The 16,844-nt window shown below is 48.6% G+C and overlaps 2 protein-coding genes across 2 annotated transcripts in view; one reads left to right on the top strand and one right to left on the bottom strand.

The window, feature by feature from the left end:
• CYP4F22 (cytochrome P450 family 4 subfamily F member 22) overlaps positions 1–16,844 on the top strand; it is a 69,060-nt gene that overhangs the window by 12,117 nt on the left and 40,099 nt on the right. The gene's annotated exons all lie outside the window — the stretch shown is intronic.
• On the bottom strand, positions 584–5,893 carry PGLYRP2 (peptidoglycan recognition protein 2). Its single transcript, XM_038567006.1, has 5 exons — positions 5,723–5,893; positions 3,475–4,602; positions 2,471–2,681; positions 1,637–1,934; positions 584–813 (listed from the first exon to the last, which is right to left on the bottom strand). The coding sequence occupies exons 1-5, from the start codon at positions 5,811–5,813 to the stop codon at positions 724–726; spliced, it is 1,818 nt and encodes a 605-aa protein (XP_038422934.1). The 5' UTR covers positions 5,814–5,893; the 3' UTR covers positions 584–723.

Here is a 16,844-nt window from a genome sequence, read left to right as displayed (position 1 = left end):
TTCCGATGTATCCCTGGGCCTTTCCCACTTCACTGACTACTGATTCACTTCCAACTCCCTGCATTTTTACTGGAGGTCTTTCTCTGATGATGGAGTCCACTCTCTCCATGCAACAAGCAGCCCCAAAGTGTCAGAGAATTAATACTTCCCTGAGATCAGCCCTTAACCAATGACTTTGAAGGTTGGAGGATCAATACCCCAGCTTCCTTGGATCAATACTCCACCCCTCTCTTGGGTGGGATGACTCTGAGGAGTGTGTCTTACACTGTCCCCCAAAGTCTCCAGTGGGATTGAGCTCCATGTCCTTTCAGTGCCAACTTGCTTGAGAGGACTGCCTTCCTTTCTCTACCTCTCTTCCTCACTCCCCAACTGATAAGTCCTAGGATCACCTTCCCCTCCCAAACTACTTGTACTCAAATTCTTGTGTCAGGTCCACTTCTTGGCAAACACAAAGTAAGACAATGTGTGCAAACACAAATGATGCATAGATACAGGCTTTCTTTCCACTTTCTCTTTTAAAAATATTTTATTCATTTATTTGGCAACATGCACAAGCAGGGGGGAGCGGCAGGCAGAGGGAGAGGGAGAAGCAGGACTTCCTGCGGAACAGGGAACCTGATGCAGGATGATGCAGGACACGATCCCAGGACCCTAGGATCATGACCTGAGCTGAAGGCAGATGCTTCACCGACTGAGCCACCGGGGTGCCCCTCCACTGTCTCTTTATTGGGGGTCTGTGGCTGGCAGGATCATTGGAGGTGGCTTCCTTTTGGATCTCCAGGAGGCTCTCCTGGCTGTTCTGGGATTCACATTCTAGAAAAGACAGGGGAGTGTGAGGCTTGTGGAGTAGGGGCCTGCCCCTGTCATGGTGGGACCCTGGGTAGGGAAGAGGACGGGACCCCAAAGTTAGGGGGTGGGTGCAATGCCGGCTGCAGGCCAGCTTAATGAAATAAGGTGGCAGTGTGCAGATAACATGAGAATGTGCAGGTGTGAATATAGAGAATTTTTGGTAATCGAGGTCAGGGGCTAGGTGTGCTGGCTGGAGGTAGACTGCTCCATCATAAGAGCTGTCATCGGGGGTCAGGGAGGCTGGGGCTGAGCAAGCATCTTCAGGGCTGAGATTGGGCAAAGCACTGCAGGACAGCACTAGATGCTGGGCAGAGTTTGCACAGGCAAAAGGGTTTTCTGTAGAGGGTCACAGGCTAAGTTAGCATTGTGTGGACAGGGGGCCCTTTGGGTAGGGGATGAGGGTGAGGCCAAGGTTGGGTATTCTGGGTGAGGTTGTGCAGGCAGGTAGGGCTATGTAGGGCCAGGGTCCATGCCTTGGTTGGGAGGGCAGGGGTGTTAGGAGTGGATAAAGGACAAGCTGGCTGGGTCAGGGCTGAGCTGAGATTGTACAGGAGCAGGACAGTGGGCAGGGGCTGTTGCAAGTAGAACGACTGAAGTCTGGGCCGAGGTTGCCTGAATCGATGGACTGCAAGGGGGACCTGGCTGAGGCTGCGTGTGGGCACAGGGGTTACAGTAAGGAGTCAGGGGCCTGCCGAGGTTTTGCAGGCAGACAGGGGTCAGAGCTGCGCTCCGAGCTTGTGCGGAGGGACCGGCCACAGGCTGAGGTAGTGCGGCGTCTCGTACTCACCGCTGCGAAGCGCGGCCAGGTGCGCAGCAGGTTGAAGAGCGCGTCCCCGGGGCAGTCAGTGCGCACGAGCTGGCGGTGGCCAAGCAGCGTGTAGTCGGGCCGCAGGAAGCCAGCGCGCACTGCGCAGCCAGGGAGCACGTCCTGCACGGTGCGAAGCGCAGCCTCGGTAGGCAGCTCCGCAGTGTAGTTGCCCACGAAGGCCACGCCGAAGCCGCGAGAGTTGTGGCCGAGCGTGTGCGCGCCCACCCAGTGCCAGCCGCGGCCCTCGTACACGTAGCCGTCTGAGCCTATCACGAAACTGTAGGGGGAAGAGGGAAGCAGGCGCCACGCGGCGCGACGGCGGCCCCGCCTTTCCTCCGGCCCCCGCCCCAGTTCTGCACCTGACCCAAGTCCCGCTCGGTCGCTGTGGCTCTGCCCTGTCCATCCTCCTCCCACTCCCCACGTGCCACTGCAGAAACCATCCCATTTTTCTGGATCTGTCCGTCGGCATTGGCCACCTCCCTTTCTACCCTGTGCCCTCGGTGTCTCAGGTACAGCTCCTGCCCAATTCAGAGACCTTTTCAGCCTTAGGTCATATTTCATCACTGCTCCGTCCCAGACCCAGGTCTTAACCACAGGTCCTGCGTCCTTTCCTAGCTCCTACCCTAGACCCAAGAATCCCACCGCGAGAGCCAGGACCGGGTCAAGACCACGCCCCCTTTCACCTTTCTCAGCTCTCCCCAAACTCCTCCTCCGGCCCGCCCCCTTGGCTCCAGTCCAAGCCCCGCCCCTGGCCCCGCCCCGCCCACCCCGTCTGTCTCCTAAGAGGTTCCAGAGCCCACCCGCGCAGCTTACCTGTAGCCAATGTCGTCCCAACCCCGGGTATCCTGGTGGAAGTGCTGCATAGAGCGCATGTCGGCGGCGCAGTGCGCGAAATCCGTGCAGGGTGGCGCGGGAATGTATGTGTGATGCACGTACAGGAACCCGAGTGGCAGCTGCAGCGACCTCGGGCTGCCCCGATAGGGCGCGGCGCCCCAGCGGCAACGGGGGTGGATGGCCGGGCACCCTGCAGAGAAGGAAGTCCAGGGCTGGGGTCAGCCAGCGTTTCTCTGCCCGCCGCCTACACCCCCATTAGAACGCACATATGGACCATCCCTCCAGACTTGAGGACATGTCCATCTCGCACCAGACCCCCCCCCCCCCCACTGGGATCCAAACTAAATTTAACAGCATCTCAGTTCCGTTGCAATATCTGCTATGCTTCCCATCACCTTGAGGATGAACCCCACGAATCTTAGCTCTTATTTTAAGGCCCTTTGCAATCCAGGACTCAACACTCTGCAGCTGGCTCTGCTCTGAGTTCTAGGGGAGGGACAGCCACAGTGAGAAAAGAGGAATTTCAGCCCCCATTTATCATTCTCTGATTGTGTGCTACTTGCTTTACTTGCTTCGTCTTTAAGCCACCCAGCACATCCAAGAGGAACCAATGATCTTCCCAGGCTTCACTAAAGAAGGTGAGTTTCGGAGAAGTGAAGCAACTTCCCTAAAGATGCACAGGAGTAACTGGCTGAACTTCCACTTGAACCTCTGTGCCTTTGTATGTGCTGAGCCCACCTCCTCAAATGCCCTCTACCTCCCCCAGCCTTTTTTTTTGGCGGTGGGGGGGGGAATGAACTTTTATTCATCCTTTAAGACTCAAATCTAGCCTTTCCTTACCTGTGCAGCTGCCCTGGCTCTCCAGCCTGAACTGCTCTTTCTCCCTCTGCAATCGGTCCTGGATCCCCCTGACCAAATGAAGCTATGAGTGTCTGTATCTGTGTTGGGGGGTGAGGGTCATAGGGCGTGGGGACCCTTCTCACCCAGGAAGGCCTCAGTGAATTCCTTGGTAGCATTGGTGGCCACCTCTGCCAGCTGTTCTTGGCTCATGCCCCTCAGCTGAGGGTGTGTTGGCTCCAGCCTCTGTAGCAGGATGAGGGCCCCCCATACCTGCTGGGTCAAGGTGGGGGTTGAAGTTAGAGCAGCTGTGTTCTGCCGTCGGAAGTTGCTGCGAAATCCTGGATCTCCAGCCACCCCGGCTCCATAGTATTCGCTCAGCAGGTGGCTGAGAGGTGGCCTAGGCTCAGGGGTTCGGCTGAGATAATCTCCAAGGAGGACTCCATCCAGCGCCCCATTGAGGAAGGCCATGGTGACTGGCGATGTCCCAGAGTGTAAGAGTGTGAAGGTCCGGGGGGCAGATAGCTGATCCCAGCAACCCTCAGTCCCCAGGCCCGCATGGCTCCAGGTCTGAGGGCCCTGGAGGAAGGACAGACCCAGGTCTCTGGCCAGGGTGACCACCAGGAGGCTGTCCACAGTGGTTGGGGACCTGGCTTTGGCACCTGGCAAGGAAGTGTGGACATCTGGAGAGGTGACTGGGACATCTGGAGAGCCAGGTCTAATACCTGTAGAGGTGGGTTTGACATCGAGATCAGTGGCTTTAATATTTGGAGATGTGGCTCCAACATCTGCAGAGGTGACATCTGGGGGGGCATCCCTGGGTTCTAGGGATGTGGCTCTTACATCAGGAACCATGACTCCAGTGTCTGGAAAGGTGGTTCCAGCATCCAGAGGGGTGGCTGTGCTGTCCAAGGGCAGGTTTACAACCCTGCGACCCTGTAGCCCTGCCTCCAGTCCTGCCAGAAGAGGCTCCACAGCCACTGTTGAGCCATCGGGTGCCAGCACCACTCCATATTCCTGCCTGTCCCGAATACCATGTTGGGCCATGTCCTTGGTGAGGGCTCTAAGCTCTGGGCTCACTTGGTGGGGATCCAGATTGGTGGCTTTGAGATTTTGCCGCTCCAGCAGGAAGTGATGGAGGAGATCACGGGGGCCAGAGTCCTGGACTAACAGCAGCCACGCAGAAGCCACATGGCTCGCCTTGGTGGCTGGTACCTTCTGCTCCAGCTCAGCCAGGGCCTGGATGACAGAGTCCATGAGCAGGGGTAAGGTTGCTGCAGGAGGAGGAACAACATTAGCCCAGTGGCCCAGCACCCCCTTGTTCCTCTCCCTGCTGCTTCCACATTTTCTCAGTGCCCCCAACTCTTCATCAGACAACCCTATGACCACTACCACTGTCCTTGTGTAGATGAGGAGACTGAGGCACAGATAACAGGTTAAGGAGCTTAGACGATCAGTGAGCACTGGGGAGCCATGGCAGGTTCATGAGCAGGAGAGAGACATGGCCTGGTTAATATTCTAAGATTGCCCCTTTGGCTACCCTGTGGAGCACAGACTTGGAGGAAGCTAGAGTAGGGAAGGGGACACAGTGTGGGTGTAAGCAATGAAGGTGGCTGAAGCCAGGGTGGAAGCAGTGTGATAGACAAAAATGGGCAGAGTTCCCAGGTGTTTTGAGGGGGAAATGGACAGTTCTTCGTGATGAATTGGAGTTTGGGGGATTTTAGAGGGAAAGGTGTCTCTAGGGATGGCCAGGGGAGAGAGTGGGCTTGTGCCCAGTGAGGGAAATGTCAGTGGCTGAACCTAGAACCTAGGAATGCTGGACTCAGAGCTGAGTGGGATGTTGAATGATAGCTGATAATTATTAGACATTTACTATGTGTCAGGCACCATTCTAGGTGACTTATAAAATTTAACCCCATTAATCCTCACAATGACCCTGTGAGCACAGAGAGGTTGAATCATCTGCATAGGGTTACACAACTAGGAAGTGGCAGAGGCAGGATTTGAACCCGGGAAGTTTTAATCCTTACACTGTCCAGAATCTAGGTTCTTCTCCAGACAGTCTACACTATGATTCCTCTATAACTTTGTTCTTTTCTTTGCCTAAAATGCCCTTTCCTGTTTCTCCATCAAGTAGAGTTTTTATCCTTCTTCCTGTCCTAAATCTATGTTCTCTCCTCCAGGAAACTTTCCTGATTTTTGCTCTTCTGGCCCAAGCCCTTCCCCTAGCTTCTGTCCTGACCTCACGGGGAGCATCTGGAGACTGGAGGTTCTTTGAGACTGGGGCCTCCTGAGGTATCCAGCGTCACCCTGTACAGGGCTGGACACAGAGGGGGCAGCAGTCCACTTTTGCAGCACTGAGTCCTGGCCCCAGATCTCTGCATTCTGACCCACCTGTCCCTGGCTCCAGCCGCAGCAGCAATCCGAGCAGGATCCAGAGGACACCCTGGGCCACCATTGGGGGGTTCCAGCTTCTGAAGGGCATTTCCAGTTGACCTTAGCTGAGACCTTGGCAGAACTGGAAGAGGATAGGCATGGAGAACTGAGCAGTGCCTTTGGCTACTGTCAAAGTCCAGGGGTGAATGACATGGCTGCCCCTTGCGGAGCTGTGGGCGGGAGGTAGTGGAAGCATGGAAACAGAGTGCCATGGGTCAAGGTCATCTGGATTTCAGGGGCTCTCCCATCCTATCCTGTCCCTCCCAGGCTGAGGTCAAGGGTCAGCAAGCCAGGCCCATCCCAGGAGGGGCCTGGAGCCCAAGTAGTTTACACTCCAACAACTCTGCCCATTCCCAAGAGAGGTAGACTGAGGCCAGTCCAGCAAGCCCTACTCACTTCCTGTAATTATTATTCTGGAGCTGCAGCTGGCCACCAGAGGGGACTCTCACCTGCCTGCCCAACTGGTAAGACCGGCTGTGCTGGTGGAAGAGAGAGAAGGAAAGACCTTGTGTTGGGACTGCCTCTTGCCTTCTTTGCTGCCAGCACCTCAATCTCAGGCAAAGGGTGGGTGCAGGGGCTGGGGATTGTTTTTGATGAAGCCTGTTCTGAGCCCCTGGTATCAGGAGCTATCACCTCTTACCCAGTTCCAGGTCCTGGGCCCAAGCATCCAAAGGTAGCGGGGGAGCAGGGATGGGGCTGGAGCATTCAAGACCCTGGCTTTGTCCCAGAAGCTGGCTTCTGGGCTCACCTGGGTTGACAGTGAGGGGTCCTCCTCTTTTCTGGTGCAGTGTGGGTGGCTGAGTCCTGTACTGATGAACCTGCCTCCCCTTTATCCCAGTGTCAGGTGGGATGGGCTCCAAGTGGTTGGGGCTGCGGTGTGAATTGCTTCATTGTGGGCCTCCCACCCCGAAACCAGCCTGGGGAGTTTCCAGGAGGCCCACCAGGCTGAGGACTCAGCATGGGGCGGACCCTGGGCGGGCCTGGGAATGCCCAGGCTGAGCCAGACCTGGGATTCCCCAGGGGGAAGGGGGGGCTTCTGCAGATATAGAGTATCCTCTCTCTGGGGACCCAGCATCACACAGTGGGGGCTCAGGGAGTAAGGTGCCCTGGGAGGGAGGGGATGGAGGCCACTCCCCAGGGGATTCCAAGGAAATCTCTGCGTCCCAGTTTCCAAGGATTTGGAGAAAGGGGCGGGGAAGGGCGGGCAGGGAGAGAAGGTGGCTCTGCCTGGTAAAACCACATGGAGGATTTGGACTGCATGTCTACCTGGTGGGAGGGCTGAGTGAGGAGAGGAAGGCATTCACCTAGGGTGTAAAATTGAAGGTGTTGCTGAACATCTGTCATCAAGTCATATATATATATATATATATATATATATATATATATTTTAAGTCATATATTTTTAAAAGATTTTATTTATTTATTCATGAGAGACACAGACACACACACACACACACACACACACACACAGAGAGAGAGAGAGAGAGAGGCAGAGACCCAGGCAGAGGGAGAAGCAGGCTCCATGCAGGGAACCCGACCTGGGACTCAATCCTGGGTCTCCAGGACCATGCCCTGAGCAGGTCCTAAAGGCAGGTGCTAAACTGCTGAGCCACCCAGGGATCCCCCATCAAGTCATATTTTAATGTGATATTTTAAAAGACCAAAGTGGATGCAAAAAAAAAAAAAATCCATGTTAAACAAAATACCAACTTTTTAGAGAAAGACAGGATCAAGAACAGCCCTGTGCTGAGGCATACTAGTGTCAGAGGTGAAAGTTAAAATCAGGAATTGTGATCTTGTCTTTGTCTCCTTTGCTTTACCGCTAGTGCTCCCAAAATGGGGTGGCTAAGGAGATCCCCACCTAGTGTCTACCTAGCAATGATCTTGCCTTGGCATATGGATGCTGGGTTTGTCTCTCTGTGTCTCTCACCGATTGTAGCCTCAGGGGACCCTTCTGGCTTTATGTCACCATCCATTTATGCTCATTTTACCCAGCCGGAAGGTAAGCTCAGAGGGGTTAAGTAACTTGCTCAAGGTCACATAGCTGAAACCTGGGGAGTACTCCACTATTCTGTGTCTGGGTCAAGGTCAGAGTAATTCACACTGGGAACCTGTTTGCAGACTTGCTGTGGAGTGACTTCACACCCAAGAATTCCTGGGCCAGCCAGCCAGCCAGCCAGCCGGCCTTGATTCCCTTTTGAAGCTTGGAATTGGTGGCAGAAGCTAGGTAGAGTCCAAGCTAGAAGCATGTTATGGCTGGCCAGCATTTCCCTTAGAGCCTGTCTGGGATTTGTGTCCTCGGGTAGGACCCTTCCTCCAGGAAGCCTCCCTGATTACCCCTGGTTCCCCCCTTTTCCCATCCTGGCTCTCTAGCCCAAGGTACCTCCCTTTGACTTGGGCCCATTCATACAGAGCTAGGAGTTTCTCTGTCAGGTTCCATCTCCCCCAAACTAGGACATGCATGGTCCTCTTACAGTGCCCAGAAGTACCTGGCACAGGCCAGGGCCCAGGTGGGTGGCAGGGAAGTATTGCTGAGTGCATAAAAATTCCTGATTGAGGATCTGGGGTCAGTTTGGGATTGGATTCTGAAACACGAACATGTACACACACACATGCAGGTACCCACACTCCAAAGGGCCTGGGCTGGGCTGGGCCTGGGAGTTACAAGAAAGGCTGGGATTCCCATGACGAATCACCACTCCCTGCCCCTACTTCCCTTATAACTCCTGAGGACCACCTGTCAGGTCAAAGCCCCTCCAGGCTGCAGAGAGACCACTAGTCTCAGGAGAATAGTCGTTGTCTGGGGCCTGGGGACAGCTCTAATGGAGGTAGCCTTGATCCAGCCCTGGGCCCTGGATCTGAAGTGAAGGTGGGATCATGGCCAGAGGAAGAGGAAATTGGGCAAGACTGGGCTTGGGGCCAACTTCAGAGTTAACCATGTTCACTTTGGTAGCAGAAGAATAGTCACGAAGACCCTGATAATAATAATCTTTAATAATAAAAACTGCAGTATGCAGGGCTTTAAGCTAAGATTTTATATTCCTGCATTTTTTTTTTCTTCAGCTCTGGGTTTTGTTAAGAGATGTAGAACAGGAGTCTGCAGATGACAGCCTGTTATGTATACAATGTCTTTTTTTGCTTTTGGGGTTTTTTCAAGGTGAAATCCACCCAATATAAACTGAACCATTTAAAAGTGTATAATTCGGGGCACCTGGGTGGTTCAGTGGTTGAGCATCTGCCTTCAGCTCAGGTCGTGATCCTGGGGCCCTGGGATCCTCGAGTCCCGCATCAGGCTCCCTGAGGGGAGCCTGCTTCTCCCTCTGCCTATGTCTCTGCCTCTCTTTCTGTGTCTCTGATGAATAAATAAATAAAATCTTAAAAAACCCCAAAGTGTATAATTCTATAGCATGTAGTACATTCATAATGTGCAACCATCACCTCTGTATGGTTCCAGAACATTTCCATCACCCGGAAATAAAACCCTGTACCCATTAGCAGTCACTTGTCTCCCAGCTTCTGGGAACCACTGACCTGCTCTCTATCTCTATGTGTTTGCCTGTTCTGGACGTTTCACATACATGGACTCAGATACTATGTGACTTTTGGTGTCTGGCTGCTTTTTCACTCAGGATAACATTTATGAGGCTCATCTGTGTTGTGGCATGAATTGGTACTTCTTATCATGGATCATTCTTTTTTTCTGGCTGAATAATATTCCATTGTAGGGATGTGCCACAATTTGTGTAAATAAACAAAGAAATTTATGTAAGTAAATTACTAGAGCACATCCTCCCCCATTCACTTACGTATTGTCTATGACTGTCCTCATGCTGCAATGGCAGAGTTGAATCTCAGCAGCAGAGACCACCTGACCTGCAAAACCGAAGTATTTAATACATGGCTTCCCCTCCCCCAGCTTTATTGAGATATAAATGACATGTAACATTGTGTAAGTGTAAGCAGTGCAACATGATGATTTGATATGTGTATGTTGCAAAATGTTTACCACAATAAAGTTAGTTAACACATCCCATCACCTCACATAGTTATCTTTTCTTTCTTTCTTTCTTTTTTTTTTTTTTTTGTGGTGAGAACTTTTAAGACCTACTCCCTTAGCAACTTTCAAGTGTTACGATACAGTACTGTTAACTAGAGTGACATTGCTGGACATTGGATCCTCAGACCTTACGTATCTTGTAACTAGAAGTTTGTACCCTCTGACCAGCATCTCCCCGTTTCCCCATCCTCAACCCCTGGCAACTACTACTCTGCTTCTATGAGTTCATTTTATTTGTTTTTTTAGATTCCACACATAAGTAAGATCACACAGTCTTTGTCTTTGTCTGGCTTATTTCCCTTAGGATAATGCCCTTAACTTCCATTCATGCTGTTGCAGGATTTCCTTCTTTTTTTATGGCTGAATAATACTCCATTATATATGTACACCACCTTTTAAAAAACTATTCATTTACTGAGAGACTCTTAGGTTGTTTCTACTTCTTAATGATGGTGAATCATGCTGCAGAGAATATGAGGGTGCAGATATCTCTTTGGGATAGTGATTTCATTTCCTTCAAATATATGTGGACTTTCAATAAAAAGTTGAGCTGAGCCATTTAAGCCAGGTCTAAATCCTCACTCTGCTGCTTACTAGCTGGAGCGAGTGGGTTAATCTCTAGCTCTCATTTTGTCTCTCTCCAGAATGGGAGAATAGTACCAACCTCATAGGGTTATTTTGGGAGCTAAATGAGGTGGTCCTAACTGCATAGACCATCCTTGCATGGGGAAAGCGGGCAATGAGTAGATAGTTTCTGCTCACTTAGCCACCGGCCCTAGCCTCACCAGCAGAGGTGCCAGCCCACAAGATACTCTATGATGGCCGGAGTCACGCTTCCTGTATGAGTCTGGATTCACAGGCATGTATTATTTCTGTATCTGGGGTATTTGTCTAAGCCAAGGCTTCCCTGCTGGCCTTGCCCTCACAGCAGCCAGCTGGGCTTCAGGGCTGGGCCTTCAGCCAGTCTGGAACCACAGCCAGATCACTGAAGCCAGGTAGACTAGCCCCAGAATTGGTAGAACCCAATTTGCTAAAGGAAAAAGCAAAGTTGTAGTGTGAGTCAATGACTCCGCAGCCTCCAGCCAGGGGCTGGCAGGGAGAAGTTGACTTCAGTTGCATCTTTCTAGGAGAATAGAGGTGAGATTTAATCTCTCAACACCTGGTCCTAGAACTGGAGAGGAGGGAGTTTTGTAACTGAGGACATGAGATATTTTAGTGAAATCGTGAGCTCAGCCCTTGGCGGTATGCTAGAGGCCAAGAATGAGTGTGGAGTAAGTGGGGCTAGATGTTGGTACACCCTGGGGAATATTTACTGAGCACCTACGGCTCCTAGCTGTTGTCATCCTGCTATGAGAGAATGACACAAGGCAAAGGGCTTTAACCACTCTTTTCTTTTCTTTTTTAAAGATTTTATTTATTTATTCATGAGAGGCACACAGAGAGAAAGAGGCAGAGACACAGGCAGAGGGAGGAGCAGGCCCCATGCAGGGAGCCTGATTGAAGACTTGATCCCGGGTCTCCAGGATCAGGTCCTGGGCTGAAGGTGGCGCTAAGCCTCTGGGCCACTGGGGCTGCCCACTATTTTCTAAACAGAAGAAATATATTCAAAAGTAGAGAGAATTATATAGTGAATCCCCATATGTATCCATCATCCAATTGACATGTCAACTCATGAGCTATCTTATTTTTTCCATAACTGCCACCGACTGCCTCTCTTCTGTGATGTTCTCTGCCATTGGTGATCATTGCCTAGCCCTATTAATCTGCTAGCAGCTACAACAGAGTAGTATTGGATGATTTATTCCTTCTTTATTTATTAGCTGGAATACGTCTAGAGAGGGAAACAACCTCTCATCTACCATTTGGTTTCCCAGTGATACAATTCACATGGAAAGACAAGATCAAGGCTTGTCATCTTTCCTTCCCTGGTTTTCAGAGTGGTTACTGGGCTCCTTAAAATCCTCCAAAGGTAAATAATGAGATTTCCCTCTCCCCCCATATTTTTACAAATCATGGATTTAAACTATTGAAATGTGTCAATACATTGCTGTTTAAAAAAAATTATAATATTCAAACTACTATGTCTTCTTTGGCCAGTGGGAGCCTCTTCACTTTGACTCCTGAGTTCTTTTGACAAGACTGTTTCTTGCTTTATGATGTAACAAGATATTCTTGTATATTTCCTGCCACAAGCCTGGGAAATCAACCATTTCCCCAGGGAGCCCTTCTTTCTTTGATTGGAAAGTGGTACTTAGAGATAGCAATCAAGGTGATAAAGGTGCTCATGGCTTCTGGGTTAGTTGTTGATTCTAGGACTTTTCATTGGACAGAAATAGGAAATCCCATACCATTTTTTCTTTTTGATTATTTATTTAAAAATTTTTTGAGAGAGTTAGAATGTGGGTGTGAGTGGGGGAGGGGCAGAGAAGAAGAAAGGGAGAGAGAGAATCCCAAGCAGGCTCCACGTCCTACGCCCTTGTATGGAGCGAGATGTAGGGCTCATCTCATGACCCCTGAGATCATGACCTGAGCCAAAATCAAGAGTTTGATGCTTAACTGACTGAGCCACCCAGGTGCATCCCCCTATCATTTTAAAAATAAAATACATTGGGGATCCCTGGGTGGCTCAGTGGTTGAATCTGCCTTCAGTCCAGGGTGTGATCCTGGAGTCCTGGGATCGAGTCCTGCATCAGGCTCCCTGAATGGAGCCTGCTTCTCCCTCTGCCTATGTCCCTCTCTCTCTCTCTCTCTCTCTCTCTCTCTCTCTGTATGTGTCTCTCATGAATAAATAAATAAAATCTAAAAAAATATGTCATGAATTTATGCTGATACTTCCAATTCTTATTCAGAATTACATGGTTCTTACTTAAACTGATCGACCTTATACCTATATTTTCTTTTTCCTCACACTGGAAATCCAAATTCCCAATTTGCTTCATTCCACAATCACGGACATCAATCTTACAATAACATGCCAATGGTGCCTGAAACAATATGATTATTGGAAACTGGTTTAAGCCTTTCTCTCTCTGGTTCTTTTTGTCCTTTGGGCATATCCCACTGTGGGTGTGCTATCAAATTACTATGCTATCAGGTCACTTGAAGTAGTTTCTTTCTGCACATTTGTACCATTCACCTGAACTTTTTGATTTTTAAGGGATTTTTTTTTAAGAGCAGGAAGTTTTAACTTACAACAGCACCAACAAAAAAAACACCTCATGATAAGATTATACATTACTGTGTAACAAGAAACATTACATAACTAGAAAATATCTAAAACAATAGGATTAATATTATAATTGTTATTATTAATTTGTTACAATTGTTGAAAATTCATCTCATGATTCCACCCTTCTGTTTAAAAATATCTCTGAAATATTATATTATAACAAATTCAACTTAGAGTAGCTGGGCCTTTCAAATAAGGTAATGTCCCATTACTTTTTTAAATTGTGAAATATACATAATATAAACCTTATTATTTGAACCATTTTATGTGTACAGTTCAGAAGAATTAAGTACATTTACATTGTTATACAACTACCACCATATTTATCCCCAGAACTTTCTCATCTTCCCAAACAGAAACTCCGTCCCCACTTAGCATAATATCTTTAAGGTTCATCCATGTTGTACCCTGGGTCAGATTTTTTTTTTTTTTTGAGAGACCAAGAGAGAGGGAGAGGGAGAGAGAGAATCCCATGCATGTTCCATGCCTAGCCTGGAGCCTGACTTGGGGCTCCATCTCACAACTCCAAGATCATGACCTGAGCCAAAATCAAGAGTTGTATGCTTAACCAACTGAGCCACTCAGGCGTCCCTGTTTTTTTCCTTTTCAGGCTGAACAAAATTCCATCATATAGATAGACCGCATTTTGTTTATCCATTCATTTGTTGATGGACATTTGGGTTGTTTCCTCTTTGGGCTTTTTTTAAAAAAATATTTTATTTATTTATTCATGGGACACACACACAGAGAGAGAGAGAGAGAGAGAGAGAGAGAGGCAGACACAGGCAGAGGGAGAAGCAGGCTCCACACAGGGAGCCTGACGTGGGACTTGATCCGGGATCTCCAGGATCACGCCCTGGGCTGAAGGCGGCGCTAAACCGCTGAGCCACCCGGGCTGCCCCCTCTTTGGGCTTATTGTGAATAGTACTGCTGTGAACCTGAGTGGACAAATATTTGTTTGAGTTGAGTTACTGTTTTCTTTTCTTTTGGTATATACCCAGAAGTGGAATTGCTGGATCGTGTGGTGATTATATGTTTGATTTTTTAAGAAATTGCCACACTGTTTGCCATAGTGGCTGCACCATCTTACATTCCCACCAGTGGTTCATAAGGGTTCCAATTTCTCTACATTCTTGCCAACATTCATTATTTTCTTTTTTATAATAGCCATCCTAATGGGTGTGAAGTGAGGGAATTATTTTTTGAATTTAATATTACCTTAGAATTATGTAAGATATTTACGTGATTCTAAAGTCAAATCTGCAAAACAAGGTATATAGAGAAACATCTAGCTTCTATTCGTGTACTTTTCATCATGTTCTTTTCCTCTTCTTTAGGTAATCCTTTGTAATTTTTCATGGTCTCTCTATATATATCTCCCACTTCCCTGTTTTTCCACTTAATATAGTTTCTTGGAGATCTCTCCATGCCAGGATAGAGAGAGATTCCTCATTCCTTTTTACAGCTGCAAAGGACTCCATCATGTAGCTGTGCCTTGGTTTATTCAACCATTCCCTATTGATGGGCTTATGGGCTATTTCCAGTCTTTTGATATTTTAAATAATGCTCTTATGAAAAGCCATGTTCATTTACCTTTTCTTACTTTTGCAAGGGAATCATTGGGATATATTCCCCTAAATGGATAAATGTGTATATATTTTTGCCAGATATTACCAATTTCTCCTCCCGAGGGCTTATATCTCTTTGCCTTCCCACTAGTAGAGCTTTTTCATTTGATCTGATGGACTTCTATACATACTTCAAAACCTATCTCCAAGTATCCTGGTTTTGGGAGGCCTTTCCTTCTCCTCTGGCTTTCTCCTCTTGGCTTTTCCAGCTCTAGGCTTCTTTCTCTGGCTCAGCCCTGACCCTGAGAGGTTGCGAGTGTGTGTCCAACTCTACATTTTCCAGACCGAGGGCTTCTTGAATGCAGGCTCTAGGCCTGAGTCTTCCTAAGGCATCCAGCACAGAACTGGGCACAGAGAGGTGACAATGACAGATTTGCTGTCTGAACAAAGGACAGCCCCTTAGCCCTGGGCCTCCCTTGCTGGCTCCTACTAGGCCAGGGGAAAAGAACCAGGTCAAGCCGGCCAATACCCTGGCTTCTGCCATCTGCCCTCTCGCTGAGACACCTGTACCCAAGGGTGGTAAACTCCGTGTGGGTGTCTGTGACCTGCATGGCTCCCACGCAGAGGGATGGAAATCTGCTTGAGGTCAGGGAGACCCCATGTCCAGTTCAGTCTTCCCTCTCCCTAGGTGGAGCATCTCCCCTCTCTGTGCCTTGATTTCTTCAATCTAAAACAATAATCATGTGTCTATCTCATGGCCTGAGCCAAGGAATCAGTGGTATAAAATCATATCAACTCACTTCCCACCATTTATTTATTTGCTATGTATTTATTATTGCAGTGAAATTCATGTAATGTAAAATTAATCATTTTTAGTTTATTTTTAAAAATATTTTATTTATTTATTCATGAGAGACACTGAGAGAGGCAGAGACACAGGTAGAGGGAGAAGTAGGCTCCCTGTGGGAAGCCCGATGCGGGACTCCATCCCAGGACCCTGGGATCACGACCTGAGCCAAAGGCAGATGCTTAAACACTGAGTCACCCAGGCACCCAAATTAATAATTTTAAAAAAGAGAATAGTACAGTGGCATTTAGTATATTTACAGTGTTGTGCAACCATCACCCCTCTTTGGTTCCAGAACATTTTCATCGCCCTGGATGGAAACTCCATGCTGATTATGTAATGACTTTGCATTTCCCCTCCTTTCAGCCCCTGGCAACCACCACTCTGCTTTTTTTGTCTCTAAGAATTACCTATTCTGGACCTTGCTTATAAATGGGATCATACACTATGTGACTTTGGTGATTGGCTTCTTTCATTCAATGTGATGCTCCTGAGATTCATCCATGTTGTAGTGTGTGTCAGGGCTCCAATTCCTTTTTACAGCTGAATAACATTCCATTGTGTGTGTAGGGGGCATTTTGTTTATCCATTCGTGATTTCATGGACATTTCAGGTGTTTCCGGTTTTGGCTATTGTGAATAGTGCTGCTGTGAACATGTGTGTACACATACTTGTTTGAATACTGTTTTCAATTCTTTGGGGTCTGTACCTAGAAGTGGAATGGCTGGGCCATATGGTACCTCTGTGTTTAACTTTTTAAGGGACCACCAAACACTTTATATCTCTGTTGCCTCACAGAGCCAGTAAAGAGAGAATTCCAACTGAAGAAACCTAAGTCCCCATTTTATAGCCAAGGAAGGGTAGTCTCCCCACACCATTCTGTGCTATTGACCATCAGAATAACCCCTGTCTGCTTAGTGACCCCTGGGTACCAGACACTTGCTAAGGAGGGGATTAGGATTGGGGCACCCCTTTAGGGGCACCTGGGCGGCTCAGTTAGTTAAGCATCTGCCTTCAGCTCAGGTCATGATCCCAGGCTCTTGGGATCAAGCCCCACATTTGGCTCCTTGCTCAGCTGGGAGTCTGCTTCTCCCTCTGTGCCCCGCCCCTCTTGTGCTCTGTCTGAAATAAATAAAATCTTTAAAAAAAAAAAAAGATTCATTGTCTCTCCAACTCTGGAATCTGACAGATCTGTGTTTAACTCCCAACTTGGGCAAGTTGCTTCTTTCCTCGGAGCCTTCATCTCTCTACCTATAAATGATCATAATCCAAGTCCTTCCTTTACTGTGAAGAATCAACATGGTAATGTAGGAGGAGGATGGAACCTATATTATACTTCTGATTTATGATGGATGAAACCAACAAAAAAGTGGTCGCCT

The sequence above is a fragment of the Canis lupus genome, chromosome 20 (assembly GCF_011100685.1).
Source record: "Canis lupus familiaris isolate Mischka breed German Shepherd chromosome 20, alternate assembly UU_Cfam_GSD_1.0, whole genome shotgun sequence".
Taxonomy (NCBI): domain Eukaryota; kingdom Metazoa; phylum Chordata; class Mammalia; order Carnivora; family Canidae; genus Canis; species Canis lupus.
Note: the sequence above shows the minus strand (reverse complement) of the source record. Positions and strands in the feature narration are given on the sequence as shown.

Coding starts and splice junctions, on each gene's coding strand:
- PGLYRP2 (XM_038567006.1), bottom strand. CDS start 5,813: ATGCCCTTCAGAAGCTGGAACCCCCCAATGGTGGCCCAGGGTGTCCTC. Junction 4,603..5,722: donor GCGGCTGGAGCCAGGGACAG/GTGGGTCAGAAT, acceptor CTCCTCCTGCAG/CAACCTTACCCCTGCTCATG. Junction 1,935..2,470: donor TGGGACGACATTGGCTACAG/GTAAGCTGCGCG, acceptor TTCCCCCTACAG/TTTCGTGATAGGCTCAGACG.